We start from the raw sequence: 22,363 nt of genomic DNA on the forward strand, positions 1-22,363 counted from the left end.
AAGAGGGAAACTACCTCAACATAATAAAGCCCATATATGACAGACCCACAGCAAACATCATTCTCAATGGTGAAGAACTGAAAGCATTTCATCTAAGATCAGGAACAAGACAAGGATGTCCACTCTCACCACTATTACTCAACATAGTTTTGGAAGTCCTAGCCACGGCAATCAGAGAAGAAAAAGAAATAAAAGGAATCCAAACTGGAAAAGAAGAAGTAAAACTGTCCCTGTTTGCAGATGACATGATACTATACATAGAGAATCCTAAAGATGCCACCAGAAAACTACTAGAGCCTATCAATGAATGTGGTAAAGTTGCAGCATACAAAATTAATGCACAGAAATCTCTTGCATTCCTATACACTAAAAACGAAAGATCAGAAAGAGAAATTAAGGAAACAATCCCATTCACCATTGCAACAGAAAGAATAAAATACCTAGAAATAAACCTACCTGAGGAGGTAAAAGACCTGTACTCAGAAAACCATAAGACATTGATTAAAGAAATCAAAGATGACACAAACAGATGGAGAGATACACCATGTTGCTGGACTGGAAGAATAAATGTTGTGAAAATGACTATACTACCCAAAGCAATCTACAGATTCAATGCAATCCCTATCAAATTACCAATGGCATTTTTTGCAGAACTAGAACAAAAAATCTTAAAATTTGTATGGAGACACAAAAGACCCCAAATAGCCAAAGCAATCTTGAGGGGAAAAAAATGGAGCTGGATGAATCAGACTCCCTGAGTTCAGAATATACTATAAAGCTACACTAATGAATGCAATATGGTACTGGCACAAAAACGGAAATATAGATCAATGGAACAGCATAGAAAAGTCCAGAGGTAAACCCACGCACCTATGGTCAACTAATCTATGACAAAGGAGGTAAGGATATACAATGGAGAAAAGACAGTCTCTTCAATAAGTCGTGCTGGGAAAACTGGACAGCTACATGTAAAAGCATGAAATTAGAGCACTCCCTGACACCATACACAAAAATATACTCAAAATAGATTAAAGCCCTAAATGTAAGACCAGACACTATAAGACTCTTAGAGGAAAACATAGGAAGAACACTCTTTGACATAAGTCACAGCAAGACCTTTTTTGACCTACCTCCTAGAGTAACGGAAATATAAAATAAACAAATGGGACCTAATGAAACTTAAAAGATTTTGCACGGCAAAGGAAACTATAAACAAGATGAAAAGACAACCCTCAGAATGGGAGAAAATATTTGCAAATGAATCAGTGGACAAAGGATTAATCTCCAAAATATATAAACAGCTCATGTAGCTACATATTAAAAAAACAAACAACCCAATCAAAAAATGGGCAGAAGACCTAAATAGACAATTCTCCGAAGACGACATACAGATGGCCAAGAAGCACATGAAAAGCTGCTCAACATCACTAATCATTAGAGAATGCAAATCAAAACTACAATGAGGTATCACCTCACACCAGTTAGAATGGGCATCATCAGAAAATCTACAAACAACAAATGCTGGAGAGGGTGTGGAGAAAAGGGAACCCTCCCACAGTTGGTGGGAATGTAAATTGATATAGCCACTATGGAGAACAGTATGGAGGTTCCTAATAAACTGAAAATAGAATTACCATATGACCCAGCAATCCCACTCCTGGGCATATACCCAGAGAAAACAGTAATTCAAAAAGACACATGCTGGGAGGGAGACGCAAGAGGGAGGAGATATAGGGACATATGTATACATATAGCTGATTCACTTTGTAATACAGCAGAAACTAATACAACATTGTAAAGAAATTATACTCCAATAAAGATGTTAAAAAAAAAAGACACATGCACCCCAATGTTCATTGCAGCACTATTTACAATAGCCAGGTCATAGAAGCAACGTAAATGCCCATCGACAGACGAATGGATAAAGAAGATGTGGTACATGTATACAATGGAATATTAGCCACAAAAAGGAACAAAATTGGATCATTTGTAGAGACATGGATGGACCTAGAGACTGTCATACAGAGTTAAGTTAGTCAGAAGGAGAAAAACAAATGTCACATATTAACGCATATACGTGGAATCTAGAAAAATGGTACAGATGAACCGGTTTGCAAGGCAGAAATAGAGACACAGATGTAGAGAACAAACATGTGGACACCAAGGGGGGAAAGCGGGGGGTTGGGAGGGAGGGATGAATTGGGAGATTAGGATTGACATATATACACTAATATGTATAAAATAGATAACTAATAAGGACCTGTTGTATAAAAATAAAATGAAATTCAAAACAAAAGAGCTTACAAATAAAAATGAAATGACTAAGGAATAGGTGATTAGTTTATATAACACTAGATGTTCATATATTTCTTGGTTTGTACGTTTTCTGCAGGTTAACATGATTTTCCACTCCCTCAATATACTGCAAATTCCTGATTCAATGGGGACTGTAATTATTTATAACCATTATGTACAACCAAAATAGAAAGTACTTCATAATTACCTAAAGCTCTCTCCAATGTCATTCAGAATTGTGCAAGTCCATCTCCTAGTACTTTCTCAAGAGTCTTCAGTTAAAATACAGTATGAAAATGAGGGAAGACTCTAAGTGGCATTTCTCATGTAAGACAGCAAAGACACTTGACCACAATAGCCTCTTTCCAACATTAACAACTGGAATGCAGATCCTTTTCATTTAGAAGCTTTACTAATTACTGACTTATACTTGAAAAGGAACTAATGAAATTTCCTTTAGATACCTGAAGTAACACAAAGTTTCTTTTTTTTTTTTTTTTTTTTTGCGGTATGCGAGCCTCTCACTGCTGTGGCCTCTCCCGTTGCGGAGCACAGGCTCCGGACGCGCAGGCTCAGCGGCCATGGCTCACGGGCCCAGCCGCTCCGCGGCATGTGGGATCTTCCCGGACCGGGACACGAACCCGTGTCCCCTGCATCGGCAGGCGGACTCTCAACCACTGCGCCACCAGGGAAGCCCCCACTTTTTTTCTCTTTTAATGTGTATTTTTGTAATGAAAAAATAGCTAAACTCACATTTTCCATTGTAATATCGTTTGAGACATTCATCAGATTCACACTTTTGTCGACAGCTACAACCCCAACGATTGAGTTTGGCTGTGTCACAGTGATCCTAAGAGAGACTCTCTCAGATGGTTCAGCGCTGGCTTTACTCCAAAATAGCTGTATCTAAGAACGGGAGAAAACAGGATTGATACATTACACTTTTTCAAAGCATTTCTTACGTCTTACCAATAGCAGATCAATGACAAAATCTAGCAAAGATTCTACATGTGCCTTGGCCCGGGGACCATTCTAAAACCATACACAAGCCTTCTCTAGGGAAAGGAGTGAAAAGAAACCTCGGCCCCACAGTGTCCGCCAGTCATGGAACCTCTCACTGTGGCACAAATCAGAGTTTTCCTTCACTTCTCTACCCTTTCTCCACCTCCCACCCCACAGCCGCCAGCCAGTGCTGAAGTGAAGACACTATCTGGCGTACGTGAAGAGGGCCAGTATCCAAGAGGGGGGACAGGAAAGAGGAGAGAAACTGCCAGTGCCTGCACACTGGCCTCCTGGACTCAGAAGTGAGTGCGTGCAAGTAAGAGCCCCGGGGACTCCCAGAACTGGCTGGGCCGGGCAGGGGTGTCTTTCCCCAGGACGAGGCCATCAGACCAACACCAGTCAGGCCCCATGCTCTGTGCCTCCGTGGCTGCCTGAACTTCCTCTGTCATTACACTCAGCAAAGCACAGTCCTACCTGTACTTCTTAAAGAGCAACCATCCTCTCATCCCGGCTGAACCCAATGGCTTTGTTATAAGGCCTCTTCCTACTAGGAATGTTCATCTTGCCCAGCTCTGTTTCAACAATCCCTCGCCCCAGTGACTGTACCACCTGATCAAGATGGCCTTCATGTCCCCCTCAGCTTGCCTGAACTTTAGAAACAGGCTTCTTCCTGACATTAAGCACCTAATTTCCCTTTTCTTAAAAACTTTGCAATTGTTAATGTTTTCTCTGTCCCTTTGAGATGTAAATCTTCTCCTGGCTTCCAGGCAGTTTTACTAGCCGGAATGTCTCTCTCAAAGACCTGGGAGCCATCCTTTTGAAGTGTAATCATCAAGAAAGAGCCCTGATTGATCTCCCAGTCTCTGTAGATGAATAGAAGCCTAACTTATAAACTCCAGTTACCAAACCAGATGGCCGAATCACGCTGACCAACCCCTCCCCCAGGGTCTTCCAGTACTTTTCCATTAACTCACACCAGTGCTTAAAAACCCTCCTGCCTTTTGTTTCAGTGGAGTTAAGCTCAGTCTCTCTCCCCTATTGCAAATGTCTTGAACAAAGTCTTCCTTGCCTGTTTAACTTGTCCGATGCCATCTTTCTTTCACATGCCTCTTGAGCCATTGTATCTAGTTTACTCTTCTCCACTTACACCTTAAACAAGTTAAACAGAAAGAATACCTTTCCTTACCCCTTGTTTAAGGCAACTCACAGTTTGCATCATATGCAAACTTTGCACTTCTCCTTCTTTTTTCTGCACGTCAGTGACCCCCTGGCTCCAACCTGCACTTCTGTGTGGATGATTTCTAAAACTACATCTCTTGCCCCTTCCACATCTCATTCATTTATTCCACAGTCATTACTGAACATCAACGAAGATTCATTAATGTTCTTGTGTTGAAACATATTTTATTTCCAAATATGCAGTTTCTTTCAGAGTAAATGTGGTAAACATTATCATATAAAAATGGAAGACTTATCTTTGCAAACACAACTGAAACTAATTTCTTATCTCTCATATCTAAGAAATTTCTTGGAAGTGATTTATACAGTCTGCTTCCTCAAAGCCTTTACACAGCAACTTTTTTTAGAACCTGCTCTCACTTTCAGAGATGTGTGCCTCTATGTTTAAGCCTTACTCCTACTTTAAAATTCACCTTTCTCAGACAAATACCGTATGCTAACACATATATATGGAATTTAAGGGAAAAAATGTCATGAAGAACCTAGGAGTAAGACAGGAATAAAGACACAGACCTACTAGAGAATGGACTTGAGGATATGGGGAGGGGGAAGGGTGAGCTGTGACAAAGTGAGAGAGAGGCATGGACATATATACACTACCAAACGTAAGGTAGATAGCTAGTGGGAAGCAGCCACATAGCACAGGGAGATCAGCTCGGTGCTTTGTGACCGCCTCGAGGGGTGGGATAGGGAGGGTGGGAGGGAGGGAGACGCACGAGGGAAGAGATATGGGAACATATGTACATGTATAACTGATTCACTTTGTTATAAAGCAGAAACTAACACACCATTGTAAAGCAATTATACTCCAATAAAGATGTTAAAAAAAAATTCACCTTCCTCAGGGAATTAATGGAGTCACTAGAAGTCAAAAATTGTGCTCTGAAACTGACAGAATACAGCACTGTCTTTTAAAAAATTCTTTTCATAAGACAGAAAATAGAAGTTTGTATTATATTTTGACAGTCAAAGTTAGAGTTAACAGTTCTCTATAAAAAAGGCATGGATGACAACTGTTACTTCTTAAAATTTTAACAAATTCAGGGGGAAAATGCTACCAGAAGAACTGTATTCTGCAAATCACTACTTTAAAATAATGATTATTGGGGACTTCCCTGGTGGTGCAGTGGATAAGACTCTGCGCTCCCAATGCAGGGGGCCCGGGTTCGATCCCTGGTCAGGGAACTAGACCCCACATGCATGCTGCAACTAAGAGTCTGCATGCCACAACTAAAGAGCCCATGTGCTGCAACTAAGAAGCCAGTGAGCCACAACTAACGAGCCCTGGAGCTGCAACCAAGGAGCCCACCTGCCACAACTAAGACCCGGCGCAACCAAATAAACATTAAAAATAATAGTAATAATAATAATGATTATTTTGCTTCAGAGGTCCTGAGACGGTAGCAGCCTTTAGTGAGAACAATGGCTCATTTTAACATGTATGAGATAATTGAACTCCACCTGTCAATCTTGCAATCTGGTTACTTCTCAGAGTTGGGGCCAGGAGTGTTTCCTACACAAGCTACACACCTTAGGTTATAAAAATCACTGCTGTGTGTGGAGACAAAACTCCACAGAGATCTCCACACGCAAAGCAGCCAAGCTCATTGTAAATTTGTCCTGGGTTAGTTTCCAGACTGATGAAATGGATAAACCAAAGCCCAGCTCTCCTTCCACACGTCAGTGCAGATGCCTCACTCCCTCCTACAACCCTCACTTCTCTCCCACACAAATAGCAACACCACACATCTATTGCCCTTGGAATTCCATGCCAGAGCAATATGGACTCCACCATTTGGGAAATCCTGAAAGAGTTTGGATTTGAATTAAAGTCTTAAAGCCAAGAACCATGACTTACAAAGAAGACGCACAGTGTCCAATAATTCCACAGGTGAAAACAGATACACAGTAATTAAATATGAAGAGGTTTAGCCACAGTTCTAGAAATGAATATAAATTTCTAACCAATCTGGTTTCATGACACTTTTCTAAAGAAATATTACATTTCTCAGACTTTACTAATATGAAGTTTTCTCTTAAACATCATTACCTTAAATCTTACCTTATTTTGAAACACAAGCTGAACAGGAACTTTCAGAACATCATTTATAATTTCCCCATCATCTTCAATATAATACACAATGATACAGGCTTTTGGAGCCCAAGAATTTTCTGGTGTTAAGGAAAAAGTTGTTGCATTTTGCTTGCCTACAGCCACTAACTGTCCCCTGGACACTACCTGAAAAGAAGAGTACATGAGTTTTATTTTACGCTAAAGCTAGTGAGAATCTCAATGACAGCTTTGTTTATCATAATTTTAAGCATACATGCAAATTCCTGACTTAAAGCAACTTCAAATCCTTTCTGAACACACACACACAAAAGTAAACCTCCCTGACCACCACAGAGAGTACACGCTGGTAATTAGAAAAGGATAAGATAAAGCAACCGTGATTGAGCCAACAGCAGCTTGATGGCCAAGAATCTATTTCTGAGTGGAAGGACTGCAGAGCACCACTGAGAGAGCTAGATTAGCAAAACTACAATTTATGCGGAGCATTTTTATGTGTTTTTGTTTTCCTTATGTTTTATAATTTTCTATAATGAACATACGTGGCTTATCTCATAGAATTTTAAATTTTAAACATAATGCAAGATTTCATTATTCATCTTAAACTGGAAATGCAAATATGGGTGAAGAAAGAAAAAAAGAGTTTGATTTCAATATAAAAAGGACAGCTTAAAAAGGTGTGAGGCTGATTTGTAGCAACATGGATGGACCTAGTATGATAATATACTAAGTGAAGTAAGTCAGAAAGAGAAATTCAAATACCATATGATATCACTTATATGTGGAATCTAAAATACGACACGAACTTATCTACAAAACAGAAACAGACTCACAGACACAGAGAACAGACTTGTGGTTGTCAGTGGGGAAGGTAGAGGAGGGATGAATTGGGATTAGCAGATGCAAACTATATATATATAGGATGGATAAACAACAATGTCCTACTATATATAGCACAGGGAACTATATTCAATGTCCTATAATAATCCATTGTGGTAAAGGAAAAAAATGTAAAATTTTGCAAAGTAAATTTATATATAACTTAGATATAAAAAACTCTGTAAGAGGGACTTCCCTGGTGGCACAGTTGTTAAGAATCCGCCTGCCAATCCAGGGGACACGGGTTCAAGCCCTTGTCCGGGAAGATCTCACATGCTGCGGAGCTACTAAGCCCGTGCGCCACAACCACTGAGCCTGCGCGCTAGAGCCTGTGAGCCACAACTACTGAGCCTGTGTGCCACAACTACTGAAGCCTGCGCACCTAGAGCCCATGCTCCGCAACAAGAGAAGCCACCGCAATGAGAAGCCCACGCACCGCAACGAAGTGTAGCCCTTGCTCGCTGCAACTAGAGAAAGCCCGCGTGCAGCAACGAAGACCCAACGCAGCCAAAAATAAATAAATTTATAAAAGAAAAAAAGAAAACTCTGTAAGAACGTATGTAAATATTACATATTGTGCATGTATAACATACAATACATTAAAATACAATAGTTTCTTTTAAGTGTGAGGCCGAATTTTAAAAATCAGTAAGTTCAGTTTCAAATTAAGGTAGACGGTATTTCAGACGATTCTACAATAGATCATAAATTCCGATTCTGTAAGAGATTACCATATAGCTAAACTCCTTCAACTGCTTGTTGCCACTAAGCACCAACTCAAAAGGTGATCCCACCTAGAAAAAAAATATTTTAATTAATATATAGATATCAGTGGCAAGACAGTCCAATTATAATTAACAAGTGATTGTAATCATTACCTTTATATTTTCATCTCTTGTTTTTAGCTGGATGTACGTTTTACTAGGAGACTTAAACATATCATGAACAGCCATGCTACTCACAGTATCAAGAAAAGAGGCCTAAAACAAAAGAAAAGGCAACCATAAAGTTTCATCTTTAGAAACACCTTGATAAAGGATGTTACCTGCTGGACAATCAGTGAAAGGCAAATTCACTTTCACTTTTCTTCACGCAGGAAACAATACATTCCCCAGACATTGCATCTTCATCATTTTACAGCTTATACTATAAAGAAGGTGATAGCTGTAAACGTGTAAAATGGTCTTCATCGTCATAATCTAAGAGGAAAAAAGTACGGACGGTCCTAACTTATTTCCAAAACAAAGGTGTATTATCAAGAAACACTGTGAGAAGAAAGAAGGAAATGAAAAAGGAATCCTTTCCCCCACAATACAGAACTCAACTCTAAGCAAGAAATCATATCAGCTCACTCAGTCTACCACTGGTGAGAGAAAAACTCTGAGGCCACACTGACAGGGCTGAGTGACCACGAGAAAGGGAGCGGGAATGGCTGGGGGCCTCAGTCCAGCAAAGGAGTGTAAATGTAAAAAACATATTCCCCTTTGATCTCAGCTCCTGCCAAAACACCATTTCAAATGACTGAAAATCACCTAGACTGGGAGTTTGGGGGCTTCTCCGTCATATCTTCGGATCACTATTTTACTTTGCTCTTCAAAATGAATTTACAAGGAAGCATTCAGTCTAATTCTCAGCTACTGTCATTAAATCACTTTTTAACCCTTTCCCCCATTCCTTTAAAATAAAAATGTGTCCACTTCCCGTGTACCAAAGTGACCTCCCAACAGGTTGAGTGCCTACCACAAGATGACAGTTTTAAGGTTGCTGCGGTAACATAATGATGGGAAACAGATGGTACCTTCAACTGTAGCTCGCTGGAATCGTCCAGGATTGGGAATTCAATCTTGAAGATTCCATTTGCGGGGACAGTATGATTTACGATCTGGACAGCCCCTATTTCCTGATTTCTACCATCCCATCTGTTCCAGTACTCGGTATAGTTTCTCTGCGTCACCATCACGACTACATTATTTCTTCTTTCTTCAGGAGTCAGTTGATTGCCATCAGAACGGGTTACCTTCACCTAATTGTCAAAAGAAAACGTTTTGAAATCAGGTAAACAAGAGAAGCAAAGGATTCAAGTTTAGTTGAATCCAGTTTCCATCTGTGCTGTTCCCATGAAACCGAACTCTCAAAAATCATCGGCAGCCCCCTAACTTCCAGGTTCAGTGGTCTCTCTGGGCGGCCTCCCCTCCCGTCTGGCTGTTATGCCTCCTTTGCCTTCCACGGCTCCACAATCACCTCTTTCACACTGCATACCCCTCTTCCTACATCCTCTCGGTGTCCTTTTTTATCCCCCTTCCCTCTCCCTAAATGTGGGAATTTGTCAAAACCTCATTCTCATTTACCCTCAAAGGTCTCAGCACTCCTGCTGCCATCCTGATCTGGCTCTGGAGCTCATACTCAACACCTCCAACCCCCTGCAGGAAATTTCTACTTGTACATCCCTGTCATCTCAAATTCAGTACATCTAAAGGTGAGAACCCGTCTCGCCTTTCCTATTTTTGCTAATCCCACAATTCCGTCAGACTTAACATCTCTGAATTTCCCTTCCCTCTTCCCACCTTCCAAATCCAACGCACACCAAGTCTTACATCTCTTACATGCTCTCCACCCAGAGTCAGCAGCGCAAGCCTCCTGCTGGCCTCGTGCCCGGGCTGCTGCCCCACTCCTGCACACAGACCCCACCAGTCCCCCTGGAACGCTGCTTTCGCCACACCTCTCCCACGTTCATAAGGTCCCAAGATCTTCACTGCTTAGAGCATGTGAGACACGGAGGACCCTCTGCAATCCCCAAGCTTTGCCTCCTGCTTTCTCTCTGACCTCTCCTGGACACAAGCTCTCTGCTGTCACTGCCCCGGTCCAGTCACTGTCACCTGAAGGCACCCTGGCTTGCCAACCAAAGCTCTCGCCTTGTGTAGACGTCTCAGCTCATCTCGTTCCCCACCCACACATCCCAACACTGAAAATGCTGCAGATCTTGTAACAAATAACCTAAATCTTCTGCTTCTCCATAAAGCATCCCTGAGTGACCCCCATCCCTGTCCTACAGCCAGTTCCTCCTCCCGGAACTCTCTTTGTTTCCCTCTATTCATTTGCAAGTTACCATTTGCAGATTCCTGGGGGTTTTCTTAACTACCTTTTCAAACTGTCTAAATTATAAGATTATTAAAATCAGAAGCTATCTAAAACTTTTTTTTCTCACTAGATCACTGGTTTATTGTAAAAAGATATTGAGCGAGATGGAAGAGATGTTTAGGGCAAGGTATCAGGACAGGACCCTCTCTGAGCGCATCCCTGCCCCCCAAATCTCTGCACAGCCACTAACCTAGAAACTCTAAAACTTCTCTTGATCTATTCAACAAGAAGTGACCCTCCTTTCTTTAAAGCAGGGGCCAGAGACTATGACAGGCAGGGAGGCCAAATCCAGTCTGTTTGGAAGGAAGTTTTTATTGGAACGTGACCACCCTGGCTTGGTTACCAAGGGGCTGTGGCCGCTTTCATGCTACAACGTCAGAGTCACACAGTTGTGACTGAGACCATATGGCCCTCAAAGCTAAAAATATATACTATCTAGCCCTTTGCAAACAAAGTTTGCCAACACCTGTTTTAAATCCCTACAGGAATGTGTTCATGACACTGATTTATCCTGCCTTGAATTACAGTTATGTGTATATTTTCTTGTCACCATCACAAACACTGTGACTCCAGGGTAGAGACTGGGTCCTTCTTAGGTCTGTAAGCCCCATTTATTGACTCAGTCAATAAATGTTAATTCAGTATTCTCTCAAAAAATTGAGTAGATTAGTTGATACTTTTTAATGCTACATCTTTGCTAGGACTAAAATCAGTCATTATAAAAATCAAATTGAAATTGAAATGTTTTGACTACCATCTAATTCCTTCAATTAATTTATAAAAACTTCAATGTCGCAATTCAAATCTAACTTGAATTACTTATTAAATATATTTTGAGGAAAAATTTTTTGGAAACTACTTTTTTAAATAAATTAGATAAAGGTCATTTGGAAACAATTCTGTGTGCCCCATATATCTAAAGGGGAAAAGTAATCTACCTACCTTGGGCTTAAATTTTTTGAAAAGCATTGAAAGTACTATTTCCCATTCTGTTTCACTAAACTGAACTTACTGCTTTAGACAATTAATAAATATGCCAACTTACAGTGGCTGTGAAGTTGAGAGATGGCTTTAAGACAGCAGCATAATCAAAAAATTCAATGATGTAATCGTGTTGCTTGAAAAATACATTGGAGCTTGCATTTCTTGAGATACCTGTTTTGGAAATTGCACCATTTAGAAAGTAAAAGTAATATATTACCAACAGCTTCTATCCACCAAATCTCTCCACCTGCGCTACTTCCCAAAGGGGTTAGGATGTCAGGGCACAGAAGGCTCTTTGGCTTGGCCACAAAGAGGACCGTACATGTCCTCTGTGGATCCCTTCTGAGCACCATTAGTGTCCCCCAATCAATGACATGTGCACCAGAGATCAGGCCACTGACAGAATAGCCTTTTTGCACTTTCGGGGATTGGTGAAAGCCATTAAAAAGTAGCAACCGAAAGATCCAAGTAATTAACCTTTATTTTATTATTAAAAGAGAAAACTGTCTAGGAGCAGGTGAGATTTCAGAAGATGTTATTTTAAAAAAAAAAAAGGAGGATGGTTAGTCAGCTGAAAAGGTAGCCCTTCCATGTAGTTTTCAGTTTGAAAAAAAAAAAAAAATAGAGATGGAAAAAATTAAAAATACCTATCACAGGTGGTTGAGGTACATCCTTTCAAAGAAAATAAGGTTCCCCTTCATTACGAAAACATTCTGCAAGTTAGACTAATAGTCATGACAATCTCAGCATTAACTAGCATCCTTGGGCAACAGTGCCCTCAAATGAACGTACCGATTATAATAAGAGATGACAGAGCAGCACAACAGAAATAGCTTTACCTTCACTTCGAAGTCTACAAACCTGTAAGTGATTCTGTCACTGTGGCTAAAATTTCTACCGGCCCGGGAGAAGACAGATTCATGTGTTCAGAAAGGCCATCCGAAAAATCCATTACCTTTTTCATCTCTTCATCGTTAAAAGAGAAGTTTGCAGATCCATTTATCTGTTTTGTTAAAAAATGTTTCAATGGCATTCTTCACTTTAGCACTTCAAATTTTAGAAATAAAACCCAAACTAAGTCACAACGATACAATGGTTCTATTTCCACTTTAATCATTTTTTTAGAAAAGGGTAAATTCTCATTTGTTCAATGATAGAAAGCTCTTGATTTTCTGATGCTCAACTTTTGGTTAATTCAGTATAAAATCTGATTTCTAGAGAAAGTACACTTACAGTTTTTCCCCATTACAAGTTATAAGATATCTGCAAAAGTTACCTTAAATGTTTTTGTAATATTTTTCTTCACGCCCCAAAAGGATAAAGGTAAAAATGTAAGTGTTAGGTCTCCTTTCACTGGCTTCCCATATGTATACCTGAAAAATAATACACGAGGCCTAACTTAAAAGAATTATATTAAAAACATACTCTTACTACAAATTTCTAAAACTAAAACATAGTTAAGAATGTGCTTAATAAATGGTGATCCTTGATATTAAGTCTCCAAAATGAGAAGACTTTTAACTACAATACCTCAAAAACAGTTCATAATACCCACTTTACCCAGCCTCTGGAGACTCCAGAGAAAATCTGATCGTAATTGGAAGTGACAGTTTCCCATCAAAAGATTTTTAAAAGATTATGAAAATCTTTTATTCTTAGAAATCTGGACTGGCCCATTAACTGCATGCCCAGGAGACACTGTAGCTTTTGAATATTTTTAAATGTTAGTTGAAGTTGCATTCGCCGTGGCGAATTTTATTTATTTTAATGAGGTGGGAATAGTGAGCAGACGTTCACATCAAAGCTAATAAACAAATGCAGATTTTTATTCATCTCCGTTAAAGCTTTCAAAACTAAAATGAGCGTGTTAACCTTGTTCTCCAGGAAATTTCCAGTAATCTTCTGCTCATTAACTATGCCTTCATGGGACAGATGGCTACTAGCAAAAGTAACCAAAATTGTTATCATCTACTCACAGAGATGACCATAATAGCTAATACAAATAAATATTTAAAATCATATCTATAACTTAATAACAACCGTCCAAGTGATAAGACAACAGAATTCATCTCTCAAAGTACACCCAAAGAACGACTGGATTTCAAGTCCTACTCTTTACCCCCAATTCCATGACAAGACCAAAACTATTGCCCATACACCTTAATTTGGTTCACTCAAAGTAACAGGCTTTTGATTGCATACGGAGGACTCTGCTTCGCTACACACAGCTTGAAACTGAAATCTTAGGAGTTACGTTGCTTATCCATTTGTTCTTTCAATAAGCATTTATTGGAAGCCCACTCCATGACTGGCACTGTGCTAGGCACCCAGGTGCGGTAGTAACCACGACACAGACACAACCTCAAAAGGGTGGAATAGCCATGTTTTTAGTGCTTTGAGAGCTATAAGGATAGAGGGTTAGGGGCAAGCAGCCACGCCTTGAAATTGCCTATGTAAAGGTCTCTTGGTCAGAAAAAGCATTCTGCATTCTTGGAAGCACGAGTAAGATCTGGGAGGAGACTTTGGGAGGGTAGATGAGGGGCTGGGTGAGGTGTTTCAAAAGATATGAAGCTAGAAAAGAACTCTGTAAGATACACTAAAAATTTTGAACTTCACCCTCAAGGCAATGGTCTGAAAGAAGAAGGCAGAAGGGGGTGTGGGGCAGGGGGGGTTAGGATGAGGTGGAGAAGAAAGAGAGAAGGCGGAGAAGGCCAACAAGAAGAGGAAACAACAAGACGTCTGGATCCAAAGTAGAGGGAAGATTGGATGTGGTAAAAATAGAGGCAGGAAAAAGTTTTAAGAAACTACAACCGTAGCTGAAGAGGTGACATTCCTGAATCAAGGAGGTGGCGGTGGAGAACGGTAGATGGATTATTTGAGAGATATTAAGGAGAGAGACCCAACAGCACTGGAGGTTGACCGGCTATGGGAATTGAGGGAGTCAGACAAGCACAGCTGACTTCAGCTAAAGAGAGGGTGCTGCAGTCCACCCACGAGAGGGATGCAGAGAACCAGGTTTGGGGAAGACGACTGATTAAAATATCTGTGGGATATCCAGTGGGCGATGTGCAGTGGGCAGCGAGACATGGAGATCTGACTGTCAAGCTAGAAATGTGGGCTGGCGATACGGATTTAGGTTTCATCAAATTATAAACAGCAGAAGCCCTGGCCATGGAGAAGAAAACTCCGAGTAAATGTGTAAAAAGAGAAAAGAGAGCCAAAGATGGAACTCTAAGGAGCAAGAACGTTTACAATGTGATCAGAAGAGAGTTGTCTGCAAAGAGTCTCAAAGGAGCAGACTAAGGGAAAGGAGAAAAACCAGAAAGGAAATGGGAGAGGACAGCAATGTCCGATGCTGCAAAGGGAGAAAAAAGTTGTAAAAGCCTAAGAAAGTACACACAAGGCGAGGCAAGAAGGAGGTCTTTGTGCCGTGGTGAAAGCAGTTTCCATATCACGGTGAGCGAGAAAGGAAGAACGCAGGGGGCTAAAGAACGAACAGGATGTGAAGAAGTGTTTCAAGGCAGCTCCAACTCTTCAAAGAGGTGAGAGACAGGGCAGCAGCTAGGAGGAGGCATGAAGGTCAGGGAGGGCTCGTTTCCTTTAATGACAGAAACGTTTGAATGCAGAGATAAAGAGCAAAAGGTTAAAGATACCAAATGGAAGAAATCAAGACACAGGTGAGAGGGGAAGTGGGCCTGGGATTCTCCCGACAGAAGAGTGAATCCAAGGCCCAACTGGAAGGATCAGCCTGAAGGGAGGAGAGACACAGACAGACTCTCACCATCATCACTTCTATCTTCTCCAGGACACGGTATTTATAGAATAGGTCTCTACCGATTTTTAGAGACTGATAAAAGACCTTGCTAGTCAAAAGATTTCCTGAATCTGTTGCAAAGTTGTAAATTATATCCACAATCTGAATAAAAAAAGACCCTCCTGGGGCTTCCCTGGTGGCGCAGTGGTTGAGAGTCCGCCTGCCGATGCAGGGCACACGGGTTCGTGCCCCGGTCCAGGAGGATCCCACATGCCATGGAGTGGCTGGAACCGTGAGCCATGGCCGCTGAGCCTGCGCGTCCGGAGCCTGTGCTCCGCAATGGGAGAGGCCACACTGGTGAGAGGCCCGCGTACCGCAAAAAAAAAAAAGACCCTCCTGAAATGCACTGATAGGCCCAGAACTCATGAACGCTGGGGTGGAGGAGGCCTCTGGGGAAAGGGCCTCGGCCCTGTCGGGATCTGCTCATCTGAATTCACACACAAGATCTGCGCTGCCCTGGGACAGAACCGCCTTACTTTGCTCCCAAAGCGGACATCATCCCTAGGCAACTGAAACCTGAAGGAAGAAGATTTAATAGGAAGGAAATACTCGGAACGGACTACAGGCAGACCTCGTTTTATTGTGCTTTGCACAGTAAACACACAGATACTCTGTTTTTTACAAATTGAAGGTTTGTGGCAATCTTGCAATGAGCAAGTCTATTGATGCCCTTTTTCCAAGAGCATTTGCTCACTTCATGTCTCTGTAACCCATTTTGGTAATTCTCACAATATTTCAAGTTTTTTCATTACTATTATATTTGCTGTGGTGATCTGTGATCAGCAATCTTTGAGTTTACTATTGCAAAAAAAATTACAGTTCACTAAAGGCTCAGATGGTGGTGAGCCTTTTTTAGGAATAAAGTATTTTTTAATCATTGTAGGTACATTGGTTTTTTAGACATAACGCTATGGAAGCCGAGCAGGACCCTGTGGGATTCCTGGGCACAAAAGCCTTTCTGTGTTGCCTTCACTGAGTTCCAAAGGACAGGTTCAAACAGTCGCTAATCAGGGAAGGGAGGGGATGCAGAGACAAGGGAGGAGCGGTCAGGAAACAGTAGTGCAGCCTTGGGGCAGGGTCCTGGTTCCCCAGCAAAGGATACACATAACAGTATCTTTGAGCTCTTCTGCAGAACTCAAACCCCCAGCAAATGGAAGATGTTAAGTCCTCGATGAAGCACGCTTCATTCCAGAGAAGGTCACGGTTCGTCCATCATCACCTGATGCCAGATGATCCCTGCATTGAAGGAAGGCAAGCCCTGCATGCCCCCTGGTCCTTTTCAGCAACCCCGCCCCTTGACTATAAAACTCCTCACCAACGCCCCTGGGTTCGGACACACAGTTCTGAGGGCCCACTGTGACCCCCTTTGCCTGGCAAAGGAATAAAGCTATCCTTTTTTACTTCACCCATAACTCTGTCTCCGAGAATTAATTCGGTGTCGGGGCCCAGAGGCCGGATTCGGCCTTACTATTGCACACTTAATAGACTACAATCTAGAATAAAATAACTTCTATACACATCGGGAAACCGAAAAAACTTCACGTGACTCTCTTTACTGCAATATTTTCTTTATGGCGGTGGCCTGGGACTGAACCCACAATCTCCAAGGTGTGCCTGTACTATAAGAACTAGCCATGTCTGAGAACTTTAATTGGCAACAATTGTCTCACTACCTAGAACAGACAAACCAAACGCTAAGATGGGCTGTCTGATGTGTCTAGGCTAACGTCCCCAGTCACTTAATCAAACACTCTAGGTGTCAAGGTGAAGGTATTTCATAGGTGTGATTAAAGTCTATAGTCGGTTGATTTTAAGTAGAGGAGATTATCCTAGATCATCTGATCAGCCTGATCTAATCAGTTGAAAAGCCTTAATGCAGAGCTGAGAATTCCCTAAAGAGGAAGAAATTCTGCCTGTGAACAGAAACGTCAGCCCGTACCTGAGAGCTCTAGCAGCCCTTCCTGACAACCTGCCTAACAGATTTTGGATTTCCCTAGTTAGTCCCCCCAGTCAAATAAGCCAACTCCTTGCAGTAAATCTCTTAATATATGCCTCCTGCTGCTTCTACTTCTCTGGCTATAGCTCTAAAGAAAATGATGAGAACACAACCTGTTGAGCCCTAAAGAACTGCCTGGGGACCGTCACAATTGCCATGTCATCCTCAGCCATTAGCATCTCAAAGGGGCTCCACAAATGAGAATCAGGATGAAACTGCGGGGTTGGTGGGAAGAGGCTGTCAATGTTGTTGCTTCAGGGGATCCACACCCCCTGAAAATGGAAAATAAATTTCCTAGAGAGTTACCAAAGTTTAAGAACCACTGTTTTAACTGGTTGTGCTAAATCCCTGGCACACCCCTGAAAACTAAAAACAGAAAAAAAGAAGGTATCCACTTTCAACCTAATCCATGTGGACATTGATGGTTTATGCGGATTTGAAGTCACTAAGTTTTATAAGCGTTAGTCAAAGACCTCAAAATAAAACGCAGACAGAATGCTTGACCTTCAGCTAAGATCAAGGGCAGGAAAATAATTATGACAAAGCGGGCATTTATGTCTTTTCCAAACCATAAATTCAGCCACAGAACTCAGATTCACATTGTAAGCTGAACTAACTTGGTATACAAATGGTAGACACATTTTTGCCTTTACGTCACATGGGTGTCACATGATTTGTTTGCCAAAAGAATCTAAAGCAGGAGTCCTCAGACGTTTTGGTGCGTGGACTCACTGCCCATCGACCGCCACTGCCACAAACCCTCACCAGGAGAGGAATATTGCGATGAGTGGTGAGATGGGGTCCAGTGTTTACCAGCTATTACAAATAAATTCTGAAGCTAAATACATTTCACAAACCAAAGTACAGATATTGACACATCAAAAATAAATGCTACAGGGCTTCCCTGGTGGCGCAGTGGTTGAGAGGCCGCCTGCCGATGCAGGGGACACGGGTTCGTGCCCCGGGCCGGGAGGATCCCACATGCCGCGGAGCGGCTGGGCCCGTGTGCCATGGCCGCTGAGCCTGCGCGTCCGGAGCCTGTGCTCCGCGACGGGAGAGGCCACGACAGTGAGAGGCCCGCGTACCACAAAAAAAAATAAATAAATAGATTTTAAAAAATAAATGCTACAAGACACACCCATCCTGGGGAAGGAAAGGCAAGCACCTCTCCATAAGGGCTGCGGAGGTCACGGGGAGTGTGCTGAGGTTTACTGGGGCCCACAGCAAGACATTCTCTGGTTGGAAGAGGCGCAAGTGACACCAAGGAGGGACAGCTGAGCAGGGAAAGGGCACCGCGATGCTCCATCAGGTCCTGTCCCCTTAGAGGATTAAGTCAGCACCCAGCCGCAGGCTGCTCTCCTGAGGAGGCCTACTCCAGGCCAACTCCAACCCACTGACAGGTCCCGGCCAAGGAGGGACGTGCGTCACAGGTGTCACCACATCCAAGTCCTCGCAAACCCCGGGGGATGGGGAGGGACAAAGTATTTTTTTAAAAATTTAAAATGCTATAAGAAATCGGTCCTGGAATTACTTGAGGGCACTCCCAGCCTATACGTTTGAGAGCCAGTGGTCTGGGACTCTGAAGACGCTTTTTGCCTCAGCAAAACAAAATGCTGTGATGCTCGAGCCATTGGATCAAAATCATGAAAGCCACTAGACGGCAGTTACACGGGGCGGGGCTGGAAGTCCCCTGTGTCCAAATGCTGAAACGGATGATGAAGGTGGATCACTGACTCATCTGTGAATTGCAATAAGGCAACCAAAGCCCTCCCCCAAGTCTCAACCTCCATTAGAGACAGCTGAATGAGGACTAAATAAAGCTTTTCTTCAATCTGGCACATGTATCAGGTAAATCCCTTGACTAGCCTTAGAAAGACACTAGCCTGTGGGGAATATTTTAGGACTGGATCAGCCTGGAAGCAGAGACATGGGTGCAGAGACCTGGGCAGACATGTTCCGTGCTTAATTATTTATTATAAACATTTGTTTCCTGCCCATTGGGGTATTTTAATAAGCAACACATTGTGCTAATGTTCTGGAGTATATAATGAGCTCTTTGTCATACAGTTTCGGAACAGTTTAAGGTCATAGAAAGCAATATGATACTTACTTTGCTGTGACGGTACCATTTAAACTCACAGAATTTAAAGAACAGTATAATGGTGTCTGCAAAGTGACTTCAAATTTTGGTAATACTGGAAAAGAAAAGCAAGGATATTTTAAACAATCCACTTACCTCTCATTTTACAACTTAACAAACTAGAGAACAGAACTGCTCTAAAGGAGTTGATAAATGGTACCATTTGCACTTAGATTCGCTCGGCTCTGAGTACACATTAACACAGAGATAAAAGTACTTCATTCCACTCAAAATCAGAAACCCTACAAGGCTGGTAACTAGACAGCGATGGGGACGGGGGAATTGCTATGGACACTCGGGCCTGTGAAACCTCCCACCGGTAGAATCTAAACTGTATCCACATGCAAAGCCATCTGAGTGCTAGCAGGCCAGGGTTTTCACTCACCTGTCACCCACCAGTGTGCACTTACTGCTTGTTAAAATACTTCCATATCACTCGGTAAATAGCTACTTCTGAGCAGCCCCTTCCCTAGGACTTTTTTCCAATTTGGTTACGAAAAGCACATCCCGAGACCCTAAGACTCTCCTTTTTCTTCAGGGTGACACACATGCAGTCACAGAGAATCCACGTCCTTTGAGACCATCAAAGGTAAATGTGGTGACAGTCTAACGCGATGGATTACTACGAAGTTGTGTCCTAGGATTTCTAGTTAATAACTAAGATAGGGCTACAAAGTAATGATGCTTTTCTTGTGCAACAGGTACTGGTTCCTGAAGGTAACCCTAAAATTAGAAACCCCTACTTTGGTTGGCTTTATATAATTAGGCTATGAAATATTTTATAAATAGTAATATTATTTAATATAAAGCACCTCACTGGAGTAAAAAACAATTTCATTTCCTTCCAATCTATAGAAATATTCCTCTTCTCTAACTTCACTGACCCATGAAATAGATCCATCTCATAACAGCGCATCTCACCATTCAATTAACGTAAGAGAAGAATCAAGACGACCAATAAGTCAGCAGAACAGGACAGACCTCCAGCTCCAGGCGAAAGACCCTTGGAGTGCCAACATGCTCTGAGGCCCGAGACCACTCCAGGACTCTACCCTCCTCCAAGGTCCGGGCCACTCAGAGGTAGAATTTTCTTAGACCAAGGAAATTAAAATGTCCCCTCCTCAAACATCACAGGTTGGCAATCAATTGCCCCTCCACTACATACCCCCTTCAACAACATACAGCCACCCAGCACCGCCTCTGCGTGAAATAAAAACAGCCTATAGAAGCCTCAGCCACCTCTGATTTATTCCTCTAGATGGGGGCTGTCCAAAAGAAACAAGATCTGAGCCACATGGTGTAGTTTTAAATTTCTAGTAGCCACATTTAAAAAGGAAAAAGAAGCAGGTGAAATTAATTTTTGTAGTATTTTTACCTAAAGCCATATATCTAAAAGATTATCATTTCAATATGTAATCAATATAAATAATTATTATTAATGAGCTATTTTTCTTTCTTTTCTTATACCGTCTTCAAAATTTGGCATTCTACATGCTTAGAGCACATCTCCATTTAGACCAGCCACGTTTCAAGCGTTCAGCAGCCAACATGGTGAGTGACCCCTGAACCGGACAACACAGCTCCAGATCGGGAGTCAGTAAACAATGACCAGCACGAGCTAAGAACGGGTTTTGCATTTCCAATTGGTTGGAAACAATCAAAGGAAGACTGTTTCATGACATGGGAAAATTATATGAAATCCAAATTTCCACGTCCATAAATAAAACTGCATTGGATCACAACCACTTTCACTTACATACTGCCTATGGCTGCTTCGTGCTACAACCGCAAAGGTCAGTAGTTAAGACAGAGCCGTGTGGCCCACAGAGCATAAAGTTTTACTATCTGGCAATTAACAGGAAAAAGCTTTGCTGCTCCCCGTTCTAGGTGATCATGAGGCTGAGCTGTGACAGTGCTGTATGGGATTCATGGACCAGAGCCACGAAGGGGCAAGCAAACGACTTTCCAGAATTTCTACTGCCTGAATGAGACACAATCTCAAAAAGTAACACAAATCAGATGAAGAAGCTTGTGTGCAACCTCAAAACAGCTGTTCAAAGTACAACTAATTGTGGGGTCCTATGCCTTCACTCTCCGATTTCCTTCCTCTCCATCCACCAACAAAACACTTGGGTCGCAAGTTGCTTACATCTACGTGTTTCCAAATGCGATATTACAAATGGGGCACCTGCAGGAAGAGGATTTACCCAAGTTAAACCCTGTCTTCACCAGTGCTGACCAAGTGAAAGATATGGGAAATGACTGTGGTTACGCTTTAAAAAAAAACGCCGTACAAAATTTTAAATATGTTATGATCACAACAAAGTAGAAAAACAGAATAACTATACATACAAAGAGCAGGATAATGGGACTACGGCCAATCTTATTCCTACTTTACTCTTTATAAAGAAAAATGTTCAGACCTATAGGAAATACTAGGATTTTACCTGGTAAAAATCCACTGGGATTTTTACTTTAAATAATACATCTCTTAGAAATTTCTCTTATCTATCTCTGTGGAAAGTAATAAATGTGTTTTCCATCAAAATAAGTTGAAGAACTCTTACCATATTCTGAAACCTGAAATGACTGATAATATGTCTGGTCCTATTGGGAAGAAGAAGAAAAAGACAAGAAAGTATATGAGTTCTTATTTAATTACTTTGCTTGCTTGTTTACCTCACAAAAACATTTAGAAAACATTTTTAATTACATTTATAATTATTTAACGAACGACACAATTTATTTTAACTTTGTAGAAGTTTATTTTCAGTTATCTGCAACATGCAGTCTGTGAATTTCATG

The 22,363-nt window shown here is 41.7% G+C and overlaps 1 protein-coding gene across 4 annotated transcripts in view; it reads right to left on the reverse strand.

Annotated features, from left to right (window-relative positions):
- The window catches only part of CD109 (CD109 molecule), a 143,025-nt gene that overhangs the window by 52,367 nt on the left and 68,295 nt on the right, over positions 1-22,363 (reverse strand). For all 4 annotated transcript variants that reach the window (XM_027092353.1, XM_027092370.1, XM_027092346.1 and 1 more), the window contains 10 exons: positions 22,126-22,165; positions 19,529-19,613; positions 12,885-12,981; positions 12,470-12,611; positions 11,670-11,779; positions 9,285-9,509; positions 8,365-8,466; positions 8,218-8,280; positions 6,599-6,775; positions 3,049-3,201 (listed from right to left, as the gene is read on the reverse strand). In XM_027092353.1, coding sequence (XP_026948154.1) covers positions 3,049-3,201; positions 6,599-6,775; positions 8,218-8,280; positions 8,365-8,466; positions 9,285-9,509; positions 11,670-11,779; positions 12,470-12,611; positions 12,885-12,981; positions 19,529-19,613; positions 22,126-22,165 — 1,194 coding nt within the window. The remainder of the gene's footprint in view (positions 1-3,048; positions 3,202-6,598; positions 6,776-8,217; positions 8,281-8,364; positions 8,467-9,284; positions 9,510-11,669; positions 11,780-12,469; positions 12,612-12,884; positions 12,982-19,528; positions 19,614-22,125; positions 22,166-22,363) is intronic.

The sequence above is a fragment of the Aethalodelphis obliquidens genome, unplaced genomic scaffold (genome assembly GCF_003676395.1).
Source record: "Aethalodelphis obliquidens isolate GAN/ISIS:26980383/991018 unplaced genomic scaffold, ASM367639v1 scaffold3, whole genome shotgun sequence".
NCBI lineage: Eukaryota > Metazoa > Chordata > Mammalia > Artiodactyla > Delphinidae > Aethalodelphis > Aethalodelphis obliquidens.